The sequence below is a fragment of the Triturus cristatus genome, chromosome 8, assembly GCF_964204655.1.
Source record: "Triturus cristatus chromosome 8, aTriCri1.1, whole genome shotgun sequence".
In the NCBI taxonomy this organism is placed as follows: domain Eukaryota; kingdom Metazoa; phylum Chordata; class Amphibia; order Caudata; family Salamandridae; genus Triturus; species Triturus cristatus.
The window spans coordinates 168,759,742-168,778,931 of record NC_140591.1 but is presented as its reverse complement, the minus strand read 5'-3'; the positions used below and the strand labels follow the sequence as shown (position 1 = coordinate 168,778,931).

Here is a 19,190-nt window from a genome sequence, read left to right as displayed (position 1 = left end):
AAAAACAGTTTACAAAAAAAAAAAAGACCATTTACTTGTTAGTGATGCTTTGTTGTGTTGTCACCCCTTCTTAGAGCCCCTGCATCTCCACTCTGCATATGGCTGGATGAATTAGCCCTCCCCTCGCCCCCCCTGAAATTTGACTCTAGTTGCTCCTCTGTTAAAAGTCGAGGTAGGAGAGAGATGAGTTGGCGTGAGGTTTAAAAGAGGGGTGAACGAGGGATTGAAGACGTCATGGGCGTCTGCAGGGAGGGCAAGGAGGGGCGCTCCAGGGGGGGGCAAGCGCCCCTCCTTGCCCCCCCACGGACACCCATGCTTCCCACGTCAGGTCACAAGAGAGAAAAACATGTTGTTTTAGAACTGCCTCTTACCCAACCCTGAAGCCCTAAATTTGGCAGCCGGGCAACCCCCCCCCCCCCCCCCCCACCCCCCAACACCCTTATCCCTAGCTGATTGGCCGTGAGTAGGACACATAGAACTTAAAACGCAGTTCTTAATGCATGCCTTTTCCTTCCCTAACCCTGAGCCCTAAATCCGTCAACCGGGCGGAACCCAAGCCACACCGTTATTCCTAAAACCACCCCTTCCTTAAGTCTGCTCCCGTGAGTACTAGATTTCGTTGTATTGGCTCGGGTAGTAATGCATTCGTTGTAATAACATTTTAGTTGTAATAATTGGCTATGTAATGACACCGTCATGCTTCAGGTTTCATTGTAAAAGTTTTTCGTTCTTAAGCCTTCGTTGTAAAGGATGTTTCCCATGAGTTTGGTCCATATTAATAATTTGTCTCCCAGAGTGCCCACTGACTTGCCTGCAAGGACATATAATGACAGACTGCTTTTCTTTTGATTTCTTGGCCAGCTTTCTTTAACTTTTATTGCACAACAGCTCACCAACTTAAAACTTACCAAAAAAATATATTATTAATCACATAGGCGAAACCTGATGCATTTACTAATGCTTGTTTGGCTCTGGTTATTAGAACTACTGGAGTTGAAGTTGCATTTGATATTTTGGGAGATCTGCCATCTAATGTTGCAATGTAGGTGGGACTGTTTTCCAATATTCGATTTGTTATTTATGAGACTTAGTTCGTTGAGAAAAGGATAGAGGGAATCTGAGCAATGTTGATTCAGTCTGCTTAGTGTGATATCGCCGAAAACATTTACATGCAAATCTTAATATTGTTTTTCAAATTAATTTACCTAGACTTATTGTGTTTTCTGCAGGCTGCTTTGATGGTTTCGCTCATCTGGAAATATTATTCGGAGCCAGTGACTGTATTACCAAGCAGATGGATAGCACCCTTGGAGCGCTTAGTGGCTTTTCCTACGGGAGTAGCAGGTACAAAGGAAGATTTGTTTCCAGTATTTGACACTATCAACACTTGATCATCACATGCTTTTTGTATTTCTATATGATTGTGAGCTTTTCTGTATTATTTATTTATTTCACTTGTAAGCGCACTATCACCTAGCAGGCATCCTGGCGCTGACAAACACGAGTACACAGATTGTGGGTGAACCCCGAGGAGCTGACAACAACTAGATATTGGGGAAAAGCTAGGTTTTTAATCTCTTCCTAAAGGGGAAAAGGTCCGGATTTGTCTCAATTCCAGCGGAAGCTCATTCCATAGTCTGGCAGCTGATACACCGAAGGCTCTGCCGCCTGATTTGACTTTCTTGACTCTAGGTATTTTCACCAGCCTAGCTGAGGAGGAACGCAAGCATCTCCCAGGAGTGTACCATTCAAACTTTTTTTGCATGGAGACGGGCCCGATCCCATGCAGGGCCTTGAACACCAAGCAGAGAGATTTAAACTGTATTCTTTGTCTAATTGGGAGCCAGTGCAGCTCCGCCATAGCCAGTGAGGATGAGCAATCTCTGGGCCAGCCTAATACTAACTTGGCTGCTGTTGACTGAATCCGCTGAAGTCTATCTAAAAGATATTTCGGGGACCCAAGTAGCAGCGCATTGCAGTAATCTAATCTGCTTAGTATGGTACTTTGTACTACTAGCGCTCGCGCCTGGGAAGGCATTAAGGGTAAGAACTTTCGCAGAATTCGAATAGTGGCGAAGCAGCTTCCCACTGTTTGATTGACCTGGGCCTCCAACGTTAGTTTAATATTAAACATAATGCCCAGGTTCCGAACCTTCTCCACCTGTTGTAATGCGGAAGGTGAATCTAAAGACCAAAAGTTTACAGGCAGCACAGAAGGAACCTTCCCAACTGAATAATAGAGGACTTCGGTCTTTCCAGCATTAAATTGCAAGGAGTTTCCCCTTAACCAGTGAGCCATGGCCCGCAAACAACTATGAAACACTTCCAAAGAATTTGACAAAAGTACTTACAGAAGTTATGTTTAAATACCCAGTGCAGCTTGGCCTTCATGGCAGCATTGGGCCACGCCAAGGAAGAAACAGATTAATACATGTCTTAACTACAACTTTTTCAAATAAATGGAGTGTCTCATTAGATGAATTCATATCAATTTGTTAGAATGGATTTATAGTAAGATTTAAAATATGCAAGGCTATATGAGTACGAAGCTTAAATGAGGCAGTAGTCTACGGAGTTTCAGTTCTTATCTGGAAAAAGCTTCGCTGTCCCTAGATTGGGGGTTTCCTGACTATGCAAAGAAATTATGGCTTTCCCTTTTTGCATCAGTTCTGCTTATACCCCAAACAAATCCCCTTGGAGCACAGTGGAAATGGTTATTCTTGCCAATGCATTTTTTAATTATACAAGCAAAGCTCTAGTTGGCTAGACTACTGCAGAGGCCTAAAGCTGATTGGCTGGACTTTCACTGAATGACATATTTTCTGAGCGCAATGATGTTATTATTAGCACTAGAAATACAACTGCTGCTGGGTAGCGAGGGATAGTGTGCACAACAGCCAGCCAGAAGTAGGCCCCAGTAAGTCACTTAATCTTGCCTTGGGGAGCAAAAGATGCTTGCTATTTTATTCTTTTAGGAAAGTGAGGTTTTCCCATACCGGCAGATATCATACTTATTGTTGTATCCAAAGAGGAGGCACTGATGTGTTGACCACGCAGCAAACAACACAATCTGCTGGCCGACTTCCACCTCTGCTATCACATCATAACAGCCACCACCCCAAGTGATTGTTAAGGACGTAGGTTTCAGTAGTGCAGCAGGTGCAATGGCAGTAGCGCTCCTGAGTGTTAAGGGCCCACCACACCCAAACACTATTGGTCTGTTACTATCAAACAGTAGATGGACACCAGTTTCCCTTGCTTTCACCAGGGCCCATGACACCCTTGCTACGGGTTGGACTGGCCTATAGAGTGTTCTGTGTATTACAACAAGAGAGCAGGAGGTCCAACTATTATCACATGTCCTCCTTGGTATCAACAATAAACCATACAATGAATATGATAATGTAATGGCTCATCGGGTCTATTGTGAAGAAAAGGGCTAAGAAACACAATGCTCATTACATTGGATGAAGAAGCCTCACCCACACTTTTATGGCATTCATTGGCTACCTCATCCCAAGTTGATAAGATAATACTAAAAGGGTGGCCTGAAGCTTAGTGAGAGGGAGTTCAAAATGAGAGTGACTGGATAAACCAGAAATCCAGATTATTGCGCAAAACTACCTGTGTATAAACCCATAGGAATTCCTTTATTCAAGACTATGTGGGGTAGGATTAAAAAGCAAGCAAATTAGATGAACCTAGTGAGTTTTCTCTGTTGTCCTGCAAAGTGCCGACATGTTTCAACCCTCAACTAGCTCATAAATGGTCTTGTGCTTTTATCAGGCGATCCCTGCTCTAACTACTTTGTGTACACTTGTGCAAAGGCAAGAATAGGTCTTACCTTGAGTTACCCCTCTAAGTTAGAGTTGGTCAGCCACCTGATTTTGGTGGAAGAGGACACCCTTGTAGAGAAACGTACGTTAAAAAGTGTATCCCACATTAAGCATCTTGGAAATCGCATTTCTGTTAAATGCTAGGCAGCTCTGCACATTCTACTGAAGAAAATAGGACCACTCTGAAAATATATTTTCCTGCAAAACATCAATATGAGGCTATATTGGGTCCCACTGAAAATGCCGAGACCAAAACTGATTCGCACTGAAAAATACTGGAAAGGGATTGCACTGAAAGCAAGCCAAATGCATCTATTTGTTAACTGCCATATTATATTACCTAGATGGGAGGAGTTCTTCATTAAAATAACATAGTTACTACTCTTAATTTGGTGCCGCTTGAAGATCTGAACCTTCAGTGTGACGTTTTGCATTTAAATTGAGTTTGTTTACAGCTATACAAACATCCCAAACACACTTTACAAATCAGCAGTTTTACCACAGATATACAAATCAACATTTGCAAATTTATCAAGTACCATATTATTGATGAAATCACAAACATTTATAAAAGCAATAATCTTACCCTCATCAAATAATTCATTTAAACACCTGAGAAATTTAGCAGTGGTACAGATTTCTGTATTTACAAATAGCATTGCTAACATAAAGGACATGCGTCAATGTCTCTGGTTCTTTCTCGCTTTCTACACCATGTGGACCTCTTCTAAGTGCCAAACCATTTCCTCCCAATCCCATAGAGTCTCGGGGAGCTATTCTCAAAGGTAGCTTATGCCTGTGAGCAATTTACACGTGTAAGTTTACTTTTACACTTTTAAATAACTGTACTACTTTGGGTTGTTCACAAAATCCAAGTGTAAAGTTACTCATAAATGTTGATTTATATATGTCTGCCACATTTTCAAGTGTAAAGTTAATATTGACAAAAAGAAGAAGTAGTAAGTCAAACACCTCACATGGCCAAACACTGATACTGCAACACCCTCCCATAGAAAATAATGGAGGCAGGACCTTTAACTGGAACCTAGGTCCTTTCTGGCAGTAATAACTGTAGAAGAACAGTTTGTGAATAGGAGTGCGCTTACTTTTTTGTAGTTGGGGGCATGTTCTTCCCTAGCCTTCCCTTAACCCCTCATTACTCCACCCTAAAATCCCACCCCATTAGTTGTAAAGGTTCCCCAGTTTCCAACTACTTCCCCTATCCCTCACAGTATCAGCTAGAGCGCGCGGTGAGGCTAGTCCTCCTTTCCTCCTTTTCTTTTAAATTAAGTATTTTGCACATTGCTGGATTGCACATACTGTTGCTTTTAAACGCTCTGTTTTAAATGGTGAAATAAGACTTTTAAAATAATCGTGAGCACACTGTGTAATTTGCACTGCATATTTGTCTGTGACCGGGCATTACGTGAGTTTAGCTGGTGGGTTGCGGTCCCCGGTCCGTCACGGCAAACAAGTGCCGATTGCACGGAGGGACACAGCGCGACTCCACCCACTCCCTCCCCTCATTTCCGGTCTCGGAGCACTTTAGGGAGATGAACTGCCGGCCGCGCCACAGTATCAGCTAGAGCGCGCGGTGAGGCTAGTCCTCCTTTCCTCCTTTTCTTTTAAATTAAGTATTTTGCACATTGCTGGATTGCACATACTGTTGCTTTTAAACGCTCTGTTTTAAATGGTGAAATAAGACTTTTAAAATAATCGTGAGCACACTGTGTAATTTGCACTGCATATTTGTCTGTGACCAGGCATTACGTGAGTTTAGCTGGTGGGTTGTGGTCCCCGGACCGTCACGGCAAACAAGTGCCGATTGAACGGAGGGACACAGCGCGACTCCACCCACTCCCGCCCCTCATTTCCGGTCTCGGAGCACTTAAGGGAGATGAACTGCCGGCTGCGCCACAGTATCGGCTAGAGCGCGCGGTGAGGCTAGTCCTCCTTTCCTCCTTTTCTTTTAAATTAAGTATTTTGCACATTGCTGGATTGCACATACTGTTGCTTTTAAACGCTCTGTTTTAAATGGGGAAATAAGACTTTTAAAATAATCGTGAGCACACTGTGTAATTTGCACTGCATATTTGTCTGTGACCGGGCATTACGTGAGTTTAGCTGGTGGATTGCGGTCCCCGGTCCGTCACGGCAAACAAGTGCCGATTGAACGGAGGGACACAGCGCGACTCCACCCACTCCCGCCCCTCATTTCCGGTCTCGGAGCACTTTAGGGAGATGAACTGCCGGCCGCGCCACGGGATCAGCTAGAGCGCGCGGTGAGGCTAGTCCTCCTTTCCTCCTTTTCTTTTAAATTAAGTATTTTGCACATTGCTGGATTGCACATACTGTTGCTTTTAAACGCTCTGTTTTAAATGGTGAAATAAGACTTTTAAAATAATCGTGAGCACACTGTGTAATTTGCACTGCATATTTGTCTGTGACCGGGCATTACGTGAGTTTAGCTGGTGGGTTGCGGTCCCCGGTCCGTCACGGCAAACAAGTGCCGATTGAACGGAGGGACACAGCGCGACTCCACCCACTCCCGCCCCTCATTTCCGGTCTCGGAGCACTTTAGGGAGATGAACTGCCGGCCGCGCAGCGGACACGCGCAGCGGGTGCGCCAAAGGCAAGCCCGTCTGCGCCCGTCCGCGCCCAGTCTGCGACCGGCACCGGCCATACTGCCACTCCCAGGTACGCTCAACCCCTGCGCTGGTCACGCGAGGAGCTGCTAAGTCTACGCTGCCCTCCCTGTGCCGGTTCCCAGAGGCTAGACCTGGCTGCTATCCCGGCCCTTTTGTGCTGTAGTACATGTGGCTACATACTAATATGTGGTCGAAGCCCGTCGAGGGAAAGTAAGACTAAATTTAATGCTTGCCTGCTCAACTGCAGATCCATGGTTAAACATGCCCCTGAGATCTGGTCTCTTTTAAGCGAGGGGACGTGGGATGCCTTGTTTCTCACAGAAACCTGGCTTAACCTGGATACTGTGACTTCCATTGCATTAGCAATTCCATCTGGCTTCAAAATGTGCCACGCTAACCGCGAAGGGGGAAAAAGGGGTGGTGGAGAGGCCATTATCTTGAGAGATACTTGGAATTTGGTGTCCTCTGTGCCATCGCTTGGGCAAGGCATTGAGGGTCTACACTTCTGTATTCATTTTAATCCCTCTTTTTCCCTTTCTGGTATCCTCATTTATAGACCACCAGACTGTACTTCAATGGCGCTTCAAAATTTATGCAGCATCATTGCTCAAATGTCTGTAAAATATACTAACTTTATGGTTTTAGGCGACTTCAACCTTCATGTGGATGATGTAGGCTGTTCACAAGCCGATCATCTGGTATCATCCTTAGCAGGTGCTAACCTTATTCAACGGGTATCTGCCCCTACGCATACAGCAGGTCACATCTTAGATCTTGTGTTTACCAACCTTGCTGATGTTGCTATAGCGCCCCCCTCTCCTCTAACTTGGTCTGATCACTATTTGATTTCTCTCAGCTTTATCTTGCCTGACCTCAGACAAAGAGAGGGCCCTCGTCTCATACACAAGAGAAACCTGAAAAATCTGAACGATGCAGGTTTACGCGCTGCTATACAGGCTACTCCCCCCAGCCTGTCGTCTGATCCGAATGCAGATGCAGTCTCCGTGCATAATTGGATTGCAACAGCTGTGGACTCTGCCGCTCCGGTTAGAGTAGTTAAATCTACTAGACTGTCCCCCACTGCCCCCTCGTTCTCCTATACCCTCAAAGAGTCTAAAAGCAAATGCAAGAGACTTGAACGCTTGTGGAGAGTGCGCTATGACGAATTAGCCAAGACAGCTTATAAACAGGCTCAAAAAGTTTTCCATAGGGACATCAAAGCTGCTAGGAGAGATTACTTTGTTAACCGCATTTTGAATGCTGATCATTCCTGTAGCGAAGTGTTTAAAGTAGTAAAATCATTCTTTAATCCCACGGCTATGGAATCTAATATGACTCCTACTCAGGCTTTATGTGACAAAATCGCGCACCACTTCGACAGCAAAATCTTAAAGGTTTATGATTCTTTCGGCCCTTCTGTACCAACTATAGAATCAGACACACCCCCATCGAAGTTAATGTTTCCGACACTTAGCAATTTTACGCCCTTATCTTCTAAGGAAGCGCTAGCTGCCATTCAGAATTGCCACTCCGGTGCGCCCGATGACCCTTGCCCGCCAAAACTGTGGAAAATAATATCCGCCCCCCTAGTGGACACGCTACTTCAGTTATGGAACTCTTCGCTGACTACCGGCATTTTCCCCGATACCTGGAAACATGCCACACTTCTACCTTTAAAAAAGAAACCAAATGGGGATCCGGATGATCTCAACAACCTGAGACCCATTTCCCTACTCCCTGCCCCTGGTAAAATGCTCGAGAAACTAGTACAACGACAAATGACTACTTTCATCGAGCAAAGCGGAGTTTTACATGATACACAATCGGGTTTTAGGGCAGGCTTCAGCACAGAGACCGCCCTCCTTGAGGTAGCCGAGTCGATTAGATGGTCACTTGACTCAGGAGCTTCATCCTTACTGGTGCTCCTGGATCTCTCGGCGGCCTTCGATACCGTGGACCACTCCATACTGGTCAAGAGACTACATGGGGCAGGTTTTGGAGGAAAGGCTCTGGCTTGGTTATCTTCCTTCCTGAGCGGTCGCACGCAAAGGGTCGCTCTCAAGCCATTTGAGTCATCCCCACTTCCGCTAAGGTGTGGAGTCCCTCAGGGCTCCGCCCTGAGCCCATTACTTTTCAACCTCTATCTGGCTCCGCTCTTCTCATTGATCAACAACTGGGGTGTGAAAGCGATTTCCTACGCCGACGACACACAGCTGTTCTTTTCATTTAAGGAGCGGTCCGCTGAGGCTTTCAAGAACTTTAAAGGCTGCCTGCGTGACATAGCCATTTGGATGAACGCTAACAAATTAAAGCTTAACGCTGGAAAGACCGAAGTCATGTTCTTCGGTACGGGCTGTGCCACCGATGCGGATCTATGGTGGCCAGAGGAAATGGGACCATCACCCCCCCGCTAATTGCATTCGCAATTTAGGAGTACGGTGGGAGTCTGATTTCTCTCTCCTTGCCCAAATTCAGCAGGTTTCCGCTACCTGCTTCAGGATATTAAAAAACTTAAGGAAAATTCTGCACCTCCTCCCGGAAGATTGCCGGAAAACAGTAGTCCATGCCACAGTCACATCTAGGCTGGACTACGCAAATAGCCTTTATTTAGGTCTCCCTAAATACGCTATCCACCGCCTCCAGCTGGTTCAGAATGCGGCTGCGAGACTGGTTCACCGAATTCCTTTCCGACACCATGTCTCTCCGCATCTCAGGTTGCTCCATTGGCTGCCGGTTGAGCAAAGAATTATTTTTAAGGCAATGACCCTGGCCTATAGGGCCTTGCATGGCAATTGCCCACGCTACCTGAAGGATAGATTATGCCCCTACAAGCAGAACCGGGCGTTACGCTCTAACTCTCAGAATCTGCTACATTCCTCCCGTTTCAGAAAATCACGCCTGGGTGGTAGATCCTTCACGGCCAAGACAACCACACTCTGGAACCATTTGCCCAGCCATTTACGGCTGGCAACTTCAGAATCCTGCTTTCGAAAAGCCCTGAAAACATGGCTCTTCGGCGCAGCTTAGGGCTTAGGAGGCCGGTCTTCTCACCTTTGTATGTCAATCTAGCTTCCTTGACTGCTATAGCGCCGGGACACCCCTGTTTGGGGTAGCTGTCGCGCTTTATAAGCTTCAGTATTATTATTATTTACTACTAAAATGTGTATTTGGGCCCTCATTAGGATGTCGGTCAGAAAGCCTCCGACAGCAGGTCGAAGGCTTTCCGACTGACATCCTTGGTTTGACTTCCAACCCCAATATTATTATTATTATTATTATTATTATTATTATTATTATAGCGATCGGAAGTCAAACCGGCTGGTCATTCCGGCTGGCTTCCAACAGGTTCAAAGATCCTGTCGGCCAGACAGAAAGCACAACATAATCCCTTAGGGACGGCGTTTCTGCCGTCGGAATTATTTCCGACATGGAAAGCCTGTCAGAAAGTGACTTTGGGGACCCCTGGCAGGGCCCCCTTTCTACCGCAGCCTCCGGTTGGGGGCACCTTTGTTGCCCTTCTGTAAATCCCTGCAGTTTGTGGCAGGCTCCGTGAGGGGCTTGCCACATGGTGTAGGGATTCACAGAGACTCCCATTTCTCTATGGAAGCTTGAGCTGCTGCCGGTTTCTGACCACCATGTGCTGTTGCATCATAATTGCGGTTTTGGACCTCTGACCCGAGTTCGGTCGATCTCGAAACTCTGACTGACATCCTAAAGAGGGCCTTAAAGTTGCAGAGATTGCACAGTCGGGGCGGAGCTCTCTGCATAAAAAAAGATAGGACAGACGGAGGTGTAGACCTCCGCTGGTAGTTTATAAATAGCATTTTGTAGTACATTTGGAGTACTATTATAGTACTACAAAAAGTACTGAAAAGGGCCCCTTGTGAATAGGCCCGACAATGTGGCCATATCGGAAGATTTCTTAGGAACCAAAATTATTGGTTTATGTAAAATGATTGGATTAATAAAACTCTTGGATTAGCAAACAACCATTTTAAAGAAACTGGTAGAACAAGTATAGCCAATCTGGAATAAATAAAAAGTCAAAGCTGAGCATGCTCTAAGATGTCAATTCTTAGCAGGGGCAAGATCTCTGAATTTGAGAGTATCAAGTGATATATTTAAGCTCATATACTCAGTCGTATATGTGACATACTACACTTATTTGATCTTAGAAGGGACTACTTGTTTTTCCTCAAATCATTTCATTGTTTTTAATTGAGATAGTACACCGGAAATAATAAAAATATTCAATAGCAGTTTCAGATGCTGGGGTTACAGTTGTTATTATCAGACTAAATATCCAAACAGAACAATACGATGTGGCCTAATGGCTAGAGCGGTTGACCTCAAACTGGGGAACCTGGTTCGAGTCTCAGCAGGGACGCTCAACATCCTGTGATTCTGGGCAAATCACTTAATCACCCCGTGCCTAACAAAATGAATGTGTCCGTCTGTAACGCAACTGGTGCTCATGTAAAGAGATCTGATACCTTAGGGTCGAGTTTGCGCTATATAAAATTCACCCCCAAAACATTTTGATAGAGATCATGTTAATATGTTTAGCTAAACTACATTTATGTGTCCCTGGGGGAAAAAAAACGAAGGGTCTGATTTAGAGGATAGATTATGGGTTTATCTGTCATGTTCGTGAGGGATAAATTGTCCTCCGTATTACAAGTGCATTATATCCTGTGACACTTGTAATAAGGCAGACTGGACATCTGTCACGTTTTTGACAGAGTAGGTTGTCCACCAAACATTAAATCAGGCCATAGCCTTTTTATGTTCAGATTGTATTTACGCTCCCTTACCCATGGTCTTGTTCTTTTTCCTCTCTCTTTGTGGTTCTGTATTTGGTGGTTACCTCTCGAATTGTAACACAGATTTACTTATTTCTAAAGAAAATCAAACATGTTTGTTTAAAAACTATGCTAGTTTTTATTTTTATTGGCACCAGAAATCTTTAAAAACACCGACAATTTAGCAGTACAAGTATAACAATAATTTGAAGAATCCACAGGCAAAGTAATTTCATGACATATGCAGGAGGTGGGGACACACACTTTGTGTTCTAACATGCTGATGAAAGCAAACCCCTGTACAGTGATTGAGAACTAAGCTTGTCTATTGCAAAGTCCTAGTATGAGCCCCAGGGATTAGCAGCACAGTGAGAATCTTATTGTATGTGATGGGGTGAAAGCAGCTGTAAGAAGTGAGCATGAATCTTGTTTGTCAATCTGCTACTGGATTGTTGTTTGTCACTTAAAGCAGTCTGGGTTAGGTCAAGTCCCTAGGTTCTATTCATAAGGTTCTAACGATGCTGCTTGTGCCTTGTGGATCCAAGCTGCACCTTTCAGAAAAGCCCCAACAAGGCTGAAACCCACCTGAGGTTGCTTTTGTTTCCATGCACGGGTAATATGGCCTAGTAATTCAGTTTAGACTGTCCATTTTCATAAAGACTAATTTGTATATGGTTGGTCCTGTACTAGATTAGCACCAACAAGCTACACAAATAGTGGATTGGAATGCTACCCAGTTGGTATGACTCTTGTGAGCATTTCCGTCCATCACTTTTTTGCGGTCTATTGATTTGTGGTGAGCCTCTCTTGTTCGATAGTGGGTAAATAGTATGTGCAGCCTTTGCCTACAAAACCGACCACCTTTAAAATAAGCTTGCAATTTTAAGTGGATTAAGTCTCATAATAGTCGAACTGGAATGTAGTGCAGGAGCCATTATTTTGTACATTTGGTTACTTCCCTTCTTTAATTTCACAGACTATCTAAAAAGAAAAGATGGAAGAGGGTGTGACGAAGTGTCAAATGGAGGTGGTCACGTAATATGTTGACTGTGTTCCACTGACAGACAAAACAAGGCACCTGTGCTCCTGCTCACTACATAGTTTTTGAAAAAGCAGCAATAGGTGGAGGAACTGTAGGACCACTTAAGGTTTGATCCCGGGATCTGTGTGAGACAGTGGGCATCTGCAAACAAATGAACGAGATGATTTCCCCCTCTAGCGGAAACAGAGCGGTGACTTTATAGTAGTTTGAACCGCATGGATGACCAAGGTCGCAGAGATGAATAGTAGGGAGGCAGTAGGACTGAGAGTGGTGTATGTGCATCCAATTGTAGGACCTCTCAGTAGGAGAGAGACAGAGTGACCTGCAGAGTCTCAAAGGCACCTTGTAGGGTAGGTGAAGGAAGAGGAGGCCAAGTTAGTACCAGGTGACATTGGTATTCCGTGCAATGGGGGTTCAGAACGGAGTGGGCAGCCCAAGTCAGTACACAAAGACCCGTGCTGGATCAACAAAGATGGCTTCTGATTGTCTGAGACACAGAAGCAGATGGGCCACAAGCGAGCATCAAAACCAGCAAAAGTGGACCCCAGCAAGCTGTGGGATCCAGATTAGATGGTGGCTCCAGGAGCAAGCTGTCTACAGGGCCTAGTAGGCAGCCAACCACTGAGAAAGCAGAGAAGAAGCCTGGATGCTTTCTGAGAAGAGGGAAAGCCATTCATCGCCCTTCACAACCACTCGATACAAAGCTCAAACAAACAAGGGGCAAGCCAAGGATGGAGAGCGAAATCCTGGGGGTTATCACCTGCATTGTCCTAGGGTCTCAACGGTACCCTTTGATGGTGAAAGAAAATTGCCTCAAGAGTTATTTGACTCACCACATGATGGGGCACAGGTGTGTGGGAAGATCAGTGATGGAGAAAGTGTCTTTAGGGAGTGAACCTTTCACTTACATTTTCAATACTGCCTGCGGAGGGAAGTAAGTGCAAAGAAAGTGCAAAGAATGAAAGACAGATGCAGCCGCAAATATGCAAAGGCAGCACCAGCTTGTGGACAAGGAGGATATTTTCCTATCTTGCACTGGAGTCCATGGCACGCTTTCTATGCCCCTGGTCATCCCAGGAATATCTCCAAGTAGCACAGAGACTCCTCCTATTAGTAGCACTCGAGCTTGTCTCTCCCCAAAAAAGGATACAGGGATAGTCCTCCTACTACATTATTGTAAAGAACAGAGGAGGAGACCCACCGGCACGTAGGCCTTTGTGATGTAAAAAAGTTCTCCCCCTGTTGAAGTTCAAAATGCTACCTGTAGGCTGGGTGTTGGCAGCTGCATAGAATAATAATAAGATGTGCTCAATGGACTTTATGGAAGCTTACTTTCATGTACCCTCCTGAAATTAGCACAGGAAATTTGGAAAACCAAGATTATCAATGCAGAACATTACTACTGGTTCTCAGTGCTTCCACTATGGGCTTTATACACATTCTGGCCCCAGTTGTGACATTCGTGAATCTGCAAAAATCCTCTCTTACCCATTTCTAGCCTACGATCTCATTTGCACAGCATCCAGAAACTGGACAGAGTCTTCCTTAACCTATACAACTTTGGATTCTCTGCAAAATACCTACAAATCGTTTTTGGGTCTATGGAGAAGGGTTCCGGTCAGTAGTTCAATTCTGGATTCCACTTTGAGAAAAGCCTTCATACCTCCTGAGAGGTAAATGGCTAAAAGCCACACAATGCTTCATTTGCTTCAAGCTATAAAAATCTATGAGCTAGAAGTCAGCAAAGCCCAATCTCTGTACTACGCAACTAGGATTTCCTCAGCGCCCATCTCCCCGCGGGAAATTATTAAGATTACTAAATCCCTAATTACCCCCGCCTCCAGCCTCACCCGCTGTCGATACCTTAGGACGTTGCAATAATATAGCAGAATTCTTTTTTTTTTTAAATTCAATCCATTTATTCGGCATTTCCGCCAATAACCACCCCTTTAAAGGACCTCCCATCAGAAAATAAGTCAAATTCACCTGTTACTAGGTTGGAGATCTTCCCTCCTCTGGATATAAAATCCCTAAAAATCTATTTTAATAAATTAAAATCAGGTTCCCCGAGGGACATGGCACACCCCACCGTTCTGAACCAAGTTTTTGATACAGTTGCTTCCACTATCCTAGAACTTATCAATCTTTCTCTGGCTTCTGGGACTGTTCCCTCCTTACGGAAACGAGCCATGGTGAGAGCACTGCTTAAAAAAGTAAGTGTGGACCCTGAAGTTTTTGCTAATTACCGTCCAATCTCATTGCTTCCAGGGATCGCAAAAATTGCGGAAAAACATGTCAACTCCACTCTGTCCCCCTTTTTGGAGGAGAATGACTGCTTTCATCCATCGCAAACTGGATTTAGACCCCATCAAGGCACAGAGACGGCTCTGATTGTAGTTGTTGAGGAAGCTAGGAAAAGTTTGGATGCCGGAGGCTCGGCTGCAATTATCCTCTTAGATCTGAGTGCGGCTTTCGATACCGTTAACTGCTGATCTCTAGAATTAGAGAAGCGGGGGTATCTGGAACTGCACTAATGTGGCTGGAGTCTTTTTTAGACAACCGCTCATTTCAGGTCTTTGAGGACAACTCCATTTCTAAGAGCATGCCATTGAGTTGTGGGGTTCCTCATGGCTCGTCCCTGAGCCCCACCCTCTTTAACATTTATGTTAGCCCCAATGGCCGAGATTGTCAAACCCTTTGGCATACAGATTGTAACATATGCAGATGATACCCAATTGATTGTTTCCCTTAATCAATTTGGGAACAGGGAAAACAATTTGGCCAATTGTTTGGAAAAAGTATCGGCGTGGATGGAGGGCTCTTATTTACAACTGAATGGAGCAAAAACTGACCTGATGTTTCTGGGTAAACCTTCCCCATTAAGTCCTATCTCTCTATGGCCTAAATGTCTGGGCAGCATACCCCCCCCTAAAGACCAAATAAAAAGCCTTGGAGTCTGGCTTGATCATAAGCTAGACATGAAGGAGCAATCCCGGAAGGTAGCTGGAACCTGCTATGGACTACTTAGGATGGTTAGGAAAATCCTCCCCTTGCTGCCGTTCAATGCTAGGAAACTGCTGGTCCAAGCCTTAATTCTCTCCCGTCTGGATTATGCAAATGCTCTTTATCTGGGCTCCCCGCGATCGACGATAAAGAAGCTTCAGACTGTGCAGAATTGTGCAGCTCGATTGCTTTTACAGACCCCCCACAGAGTATCTGCGCGAGCTTCTATAGCCTCTCTACACTGGCTTCCAGTTGCGGAGAGGATCCAGTTCAAATCCCTTTGCATCGCCCATAAGATTCTGTCTTCTAAGGGTCCCCCCATTCTACATTCCATCATCTCCCTGTACTGTCCCAGTAGAGCCCTGCGCTCAGGAAACGCATGGCAGTAGTCCCTAAAATATACAGGTCCAGGAGTGGGGGGAAGACAATTCTCCTTCATTGCTTCCAAGAGCTGGAATGCTCTTCCAAATTACATTTGTTTGGAGGAAGACCTTATGTCCTTCCGCAGACAGCTGAAAACGTTCTTGTTCCCGGTCGTCTAAAGCCGTTCATTTGGGTGGGTTCGGTTCCTAGCGCTGGGAGGCCTTCGGGTAGCCATGCGCTTCATAAGTGCCAATTCATTCATTCATTCATTTTGGCAAGACCTTTGTTCCTGAGGCTTCTGCCCTCTAAGTGTCTTTCAAAAGAGTTGCCAGGTTGCACACGTGCTCCCAGCAACTCCACCGGGCAGAGCACTGGGGCCTTCTGGAAGACCAACATTTGAAGCTCATCCCGACCCCGCCATCCTTTCTACTGAGATTGAAATGGTGATGACATACGTTAGAACTCCTGGAAGGTTGTCCATTCCATCAGCCCTGTTCACACCTCCTGGTCACCGTTGGGGTCACAATGCAGAGAGGTCTTCATTGGTGTCTTGGCGGTCAAATTTGATAAAACTCTGCACATAAATATGTTGGTGCTGAAGGCAGCATTATTGCCATTGAAAGCTTTCCTACCACTGCTGAGGTCACAGGTGGTGACACTTCACACAAACAACACCATAGCCTTTTATATCGGTAAACTAGCAGGCACCCACTCACCACAGCTCTGTTAGCTGGCTGTAGCTCCATTGGAGATGGTATTGCAACATGCATATTCCTGCCACTCTGTAACATTACAGGAATCAACGGAACTCAAGTGACCATCCTAAGGAGGCGTCTGTACTTCAGTGGGAGATTCTTGAGAGGAGTGCTTGTGCTCATCTTTAAGGCCTGGGGCCATTCTCCTGCACACACCATTGCAACCCACCTCAATTCCAATGCAACTTAATGTTGAACTGGCTGGATGCAGTGACGCAGCAAAGAGTTCATGGATCCTAGTGGAAGCAACCAAATTGGCCTCCTCTGTCCATATTTTGGGTAGTGAAAGAGACATAATTAGGATGCAGTATATTTCTCACATCTTTGTGCATCGGTGCTACTGCAGCTGCAGCACTAGTGAATTCTCCACATCTGTATGTTTTCCTCATGATTCCTGTGATTTCCAGGCTCACCATTCCAGTATCCCAAAAGTACTTTCAGAGTTTCTTCTTTATCTAGAGATCATTCTTGTGACTTTCTTTGCGTGCCGCATCTACCCCTAGCTCAGGAAATCTTGAACACGTTCAAACGTGAAGCGGCCTTGCACTTTAATATGCACTGAATGAGGGATCTGTGTCCACCTATTTGTCACCTTTGATGTATAATCCTGATAACCCCAGTGAACATACCCTTAAATCCGTTACAACTGGCTCAAGTTAAAGACGGAAGTCCTCATCCCTGGGAACAACACCTCACCAGGGAACAAAGCTTGGTGGCCTGCTGAACTTGCTCTTCGCTTGCCCCGACTGATGACGCCCGCAACCTCGGTACCATCTTGAACAGCAAGTTATTTATGCAGAAACAGGTAACCACAGTCTCGTCCGCCAGGTTCCACAACATACGCATGCTCTGTAAGATTTTCAGGTGACTCACAATCAACACCAGAAGGACCCTCACTCAGGCCCTCGTCACCAGCAAGCTGGACTACGGTACCACTGCATGCCTCCTGAAGAGCCTACAGACAATACAAAACTCAGTGGCAAGACACTTCCTCAACCTCCAAAGACGGACTCACATCACTACGCACCTCAAGAAACAACACTGGCTCTCGATCCAGAAGTGATGCCAGTTAAAGATGAGATGTTGACATACGCATACAAAGCCCTGCACAACGAAAGACCAGCATACATAAACAAACAAATGATCTTTCACCAAGCTACCAGACACCTGTGATCCGACTCCCTCTTCCTTGCAGACACCCTTTTGCCAACAGCAGTGGACGCTCCTTCTCTCACCTTGCAGCCAAAGCCTAGAACAACCTTCCGCTGCACCTGAAGACCGCCTCATTGCTCCGGGAATTCTGGAAAAGACTCGACCTGGCTGTTCGAATGAACAGAGCACCGCAAAACAGCTACCAACTCCAGTGCCTTGAGAACCTCACAGGTGATTTGCCATGCTTTATGAAGCCTGATTGATTAAAAAGTGCCTCAGATATGCCCTTATCTCAAAAGAACACTGAAATAGCACACTGATAAATATTTTAATGTTACATACATAGTACACACAAAGCACTTGGTTTTAAAAATTCTTGCCTTTTCTCAGCTGTAGGCATTTTAAATATTTAAGTAAGGACTAACTGTCCTTACCCATTGTTGTTCCACTCTGTCCTACTTTTTGAACGTCCATTTATATTTATTTCCCGTTGTTTTCTTCCCTGTGTTAATTATCCCTTTTTTCTCCATCAGTCCGTTATTAGGTCAAGCCTGGAGTCAGCGCGCATGCGCTGCTCTGGGAGACTTGTTGTAGAGGAGTAGGTAATAGAAGCCCGCCCACTCTCCGCCCATATTTCCCATTGGCTTGTGTCATTGTCCTTCCTAAATGCTGGCTTCTGATACGTAAATAGGCTTTTTAGTCCCTCCTAAGTACCACCTCCTCTTCATTTGTCACCTCCCATGGCGACTAGCCCTTTTACTTCGGTTGTTACACAGTACCTGTTACTTAGTCTTTAAGCACTATTTTCTTTATCGTGTTTCTCTTTCTGCAGGCACAACGTGCCTTGCTTGCATTTCGTCCTTGGTGCCTTCTGTACCACACCCCCTCTCCCGACCTCTGTGCCTTCTTTACACCGCCCTCCCTCCCTCCTGTTGTCCGTGCCTTCTTAAACCCCCCGCCCTCCCTCCTGGTGTCCATGCCTTCTTAAACACCCCCCCCCCCCCCCTCCGTCCCGTTGTCCGTGATGCCTACCATTTGCAATGCAATAGGTCTTGCATTTACGCGAGTTTAAGCTATTGGATTGTAAATGACAATGCCTTTTATCTATGTTTTTAAAACATAAATAAAACGCATTGCCATTTACAATGCCAATAGCTTTAACTCGCGTAAATGCAAGACCTATTACATTATAAGTGCTTGTTCGTTGTACTTCTTCCTTTGTTTTTTCTTCCTTGCATGATTTTTTTCCTGTTGATTTCACTATCACTCTGTTATTATGTTTGTTGATGTGTTCCAGTCAGACCGTCGTTGACACTTCTGTTCAAAAACAGAGGCATAAATAACACAGAGAGCCCCAGTGAAAGACCCCTCTTGCCCAACAGTTGCTCTGCAAAAGGTGCTCGCTTACCCCTTTTGGCCAATTCAAAACATTGCCCATTTGCGACACACGCCATGATGTGTGGACGTTGTACAGTGCACATGTACCTGCAGATATAGTAGCGCAGGGCTCTGCTGCACAGCCCACCTTCCCCAGTGACTTACAACGTTGCGTTTCAGGAGCCACCATGGAAGTGTCTGCACATGTTACA

At 45.3% G+C, this 19,190-nt stretch overlaps 1 protein-coding gene across 1 annotated transcript in view; it reads left to right on the top strand.

Annotated features, from left to right (window-relative positions):
* GET1 (guided entry of tail-anchored proteins factor 1) overlaps window positions 1-19,190 on the top strand; it is a 362,252-nt gene that overhangs the window by 283,059 nt on the left and 60,003 nt on the right. Inside the window, exon 4 of the mRNA XM_085621247.1 lies at window positions 1,230-1,344. Coding sequence (XP_085477373.1) covers window positions 1,230-1,344 — 115 coding nt within the window. The remainder of the gene's footprint in view (window positions 1-1,229; window positions 1,345-19,190) is intronic.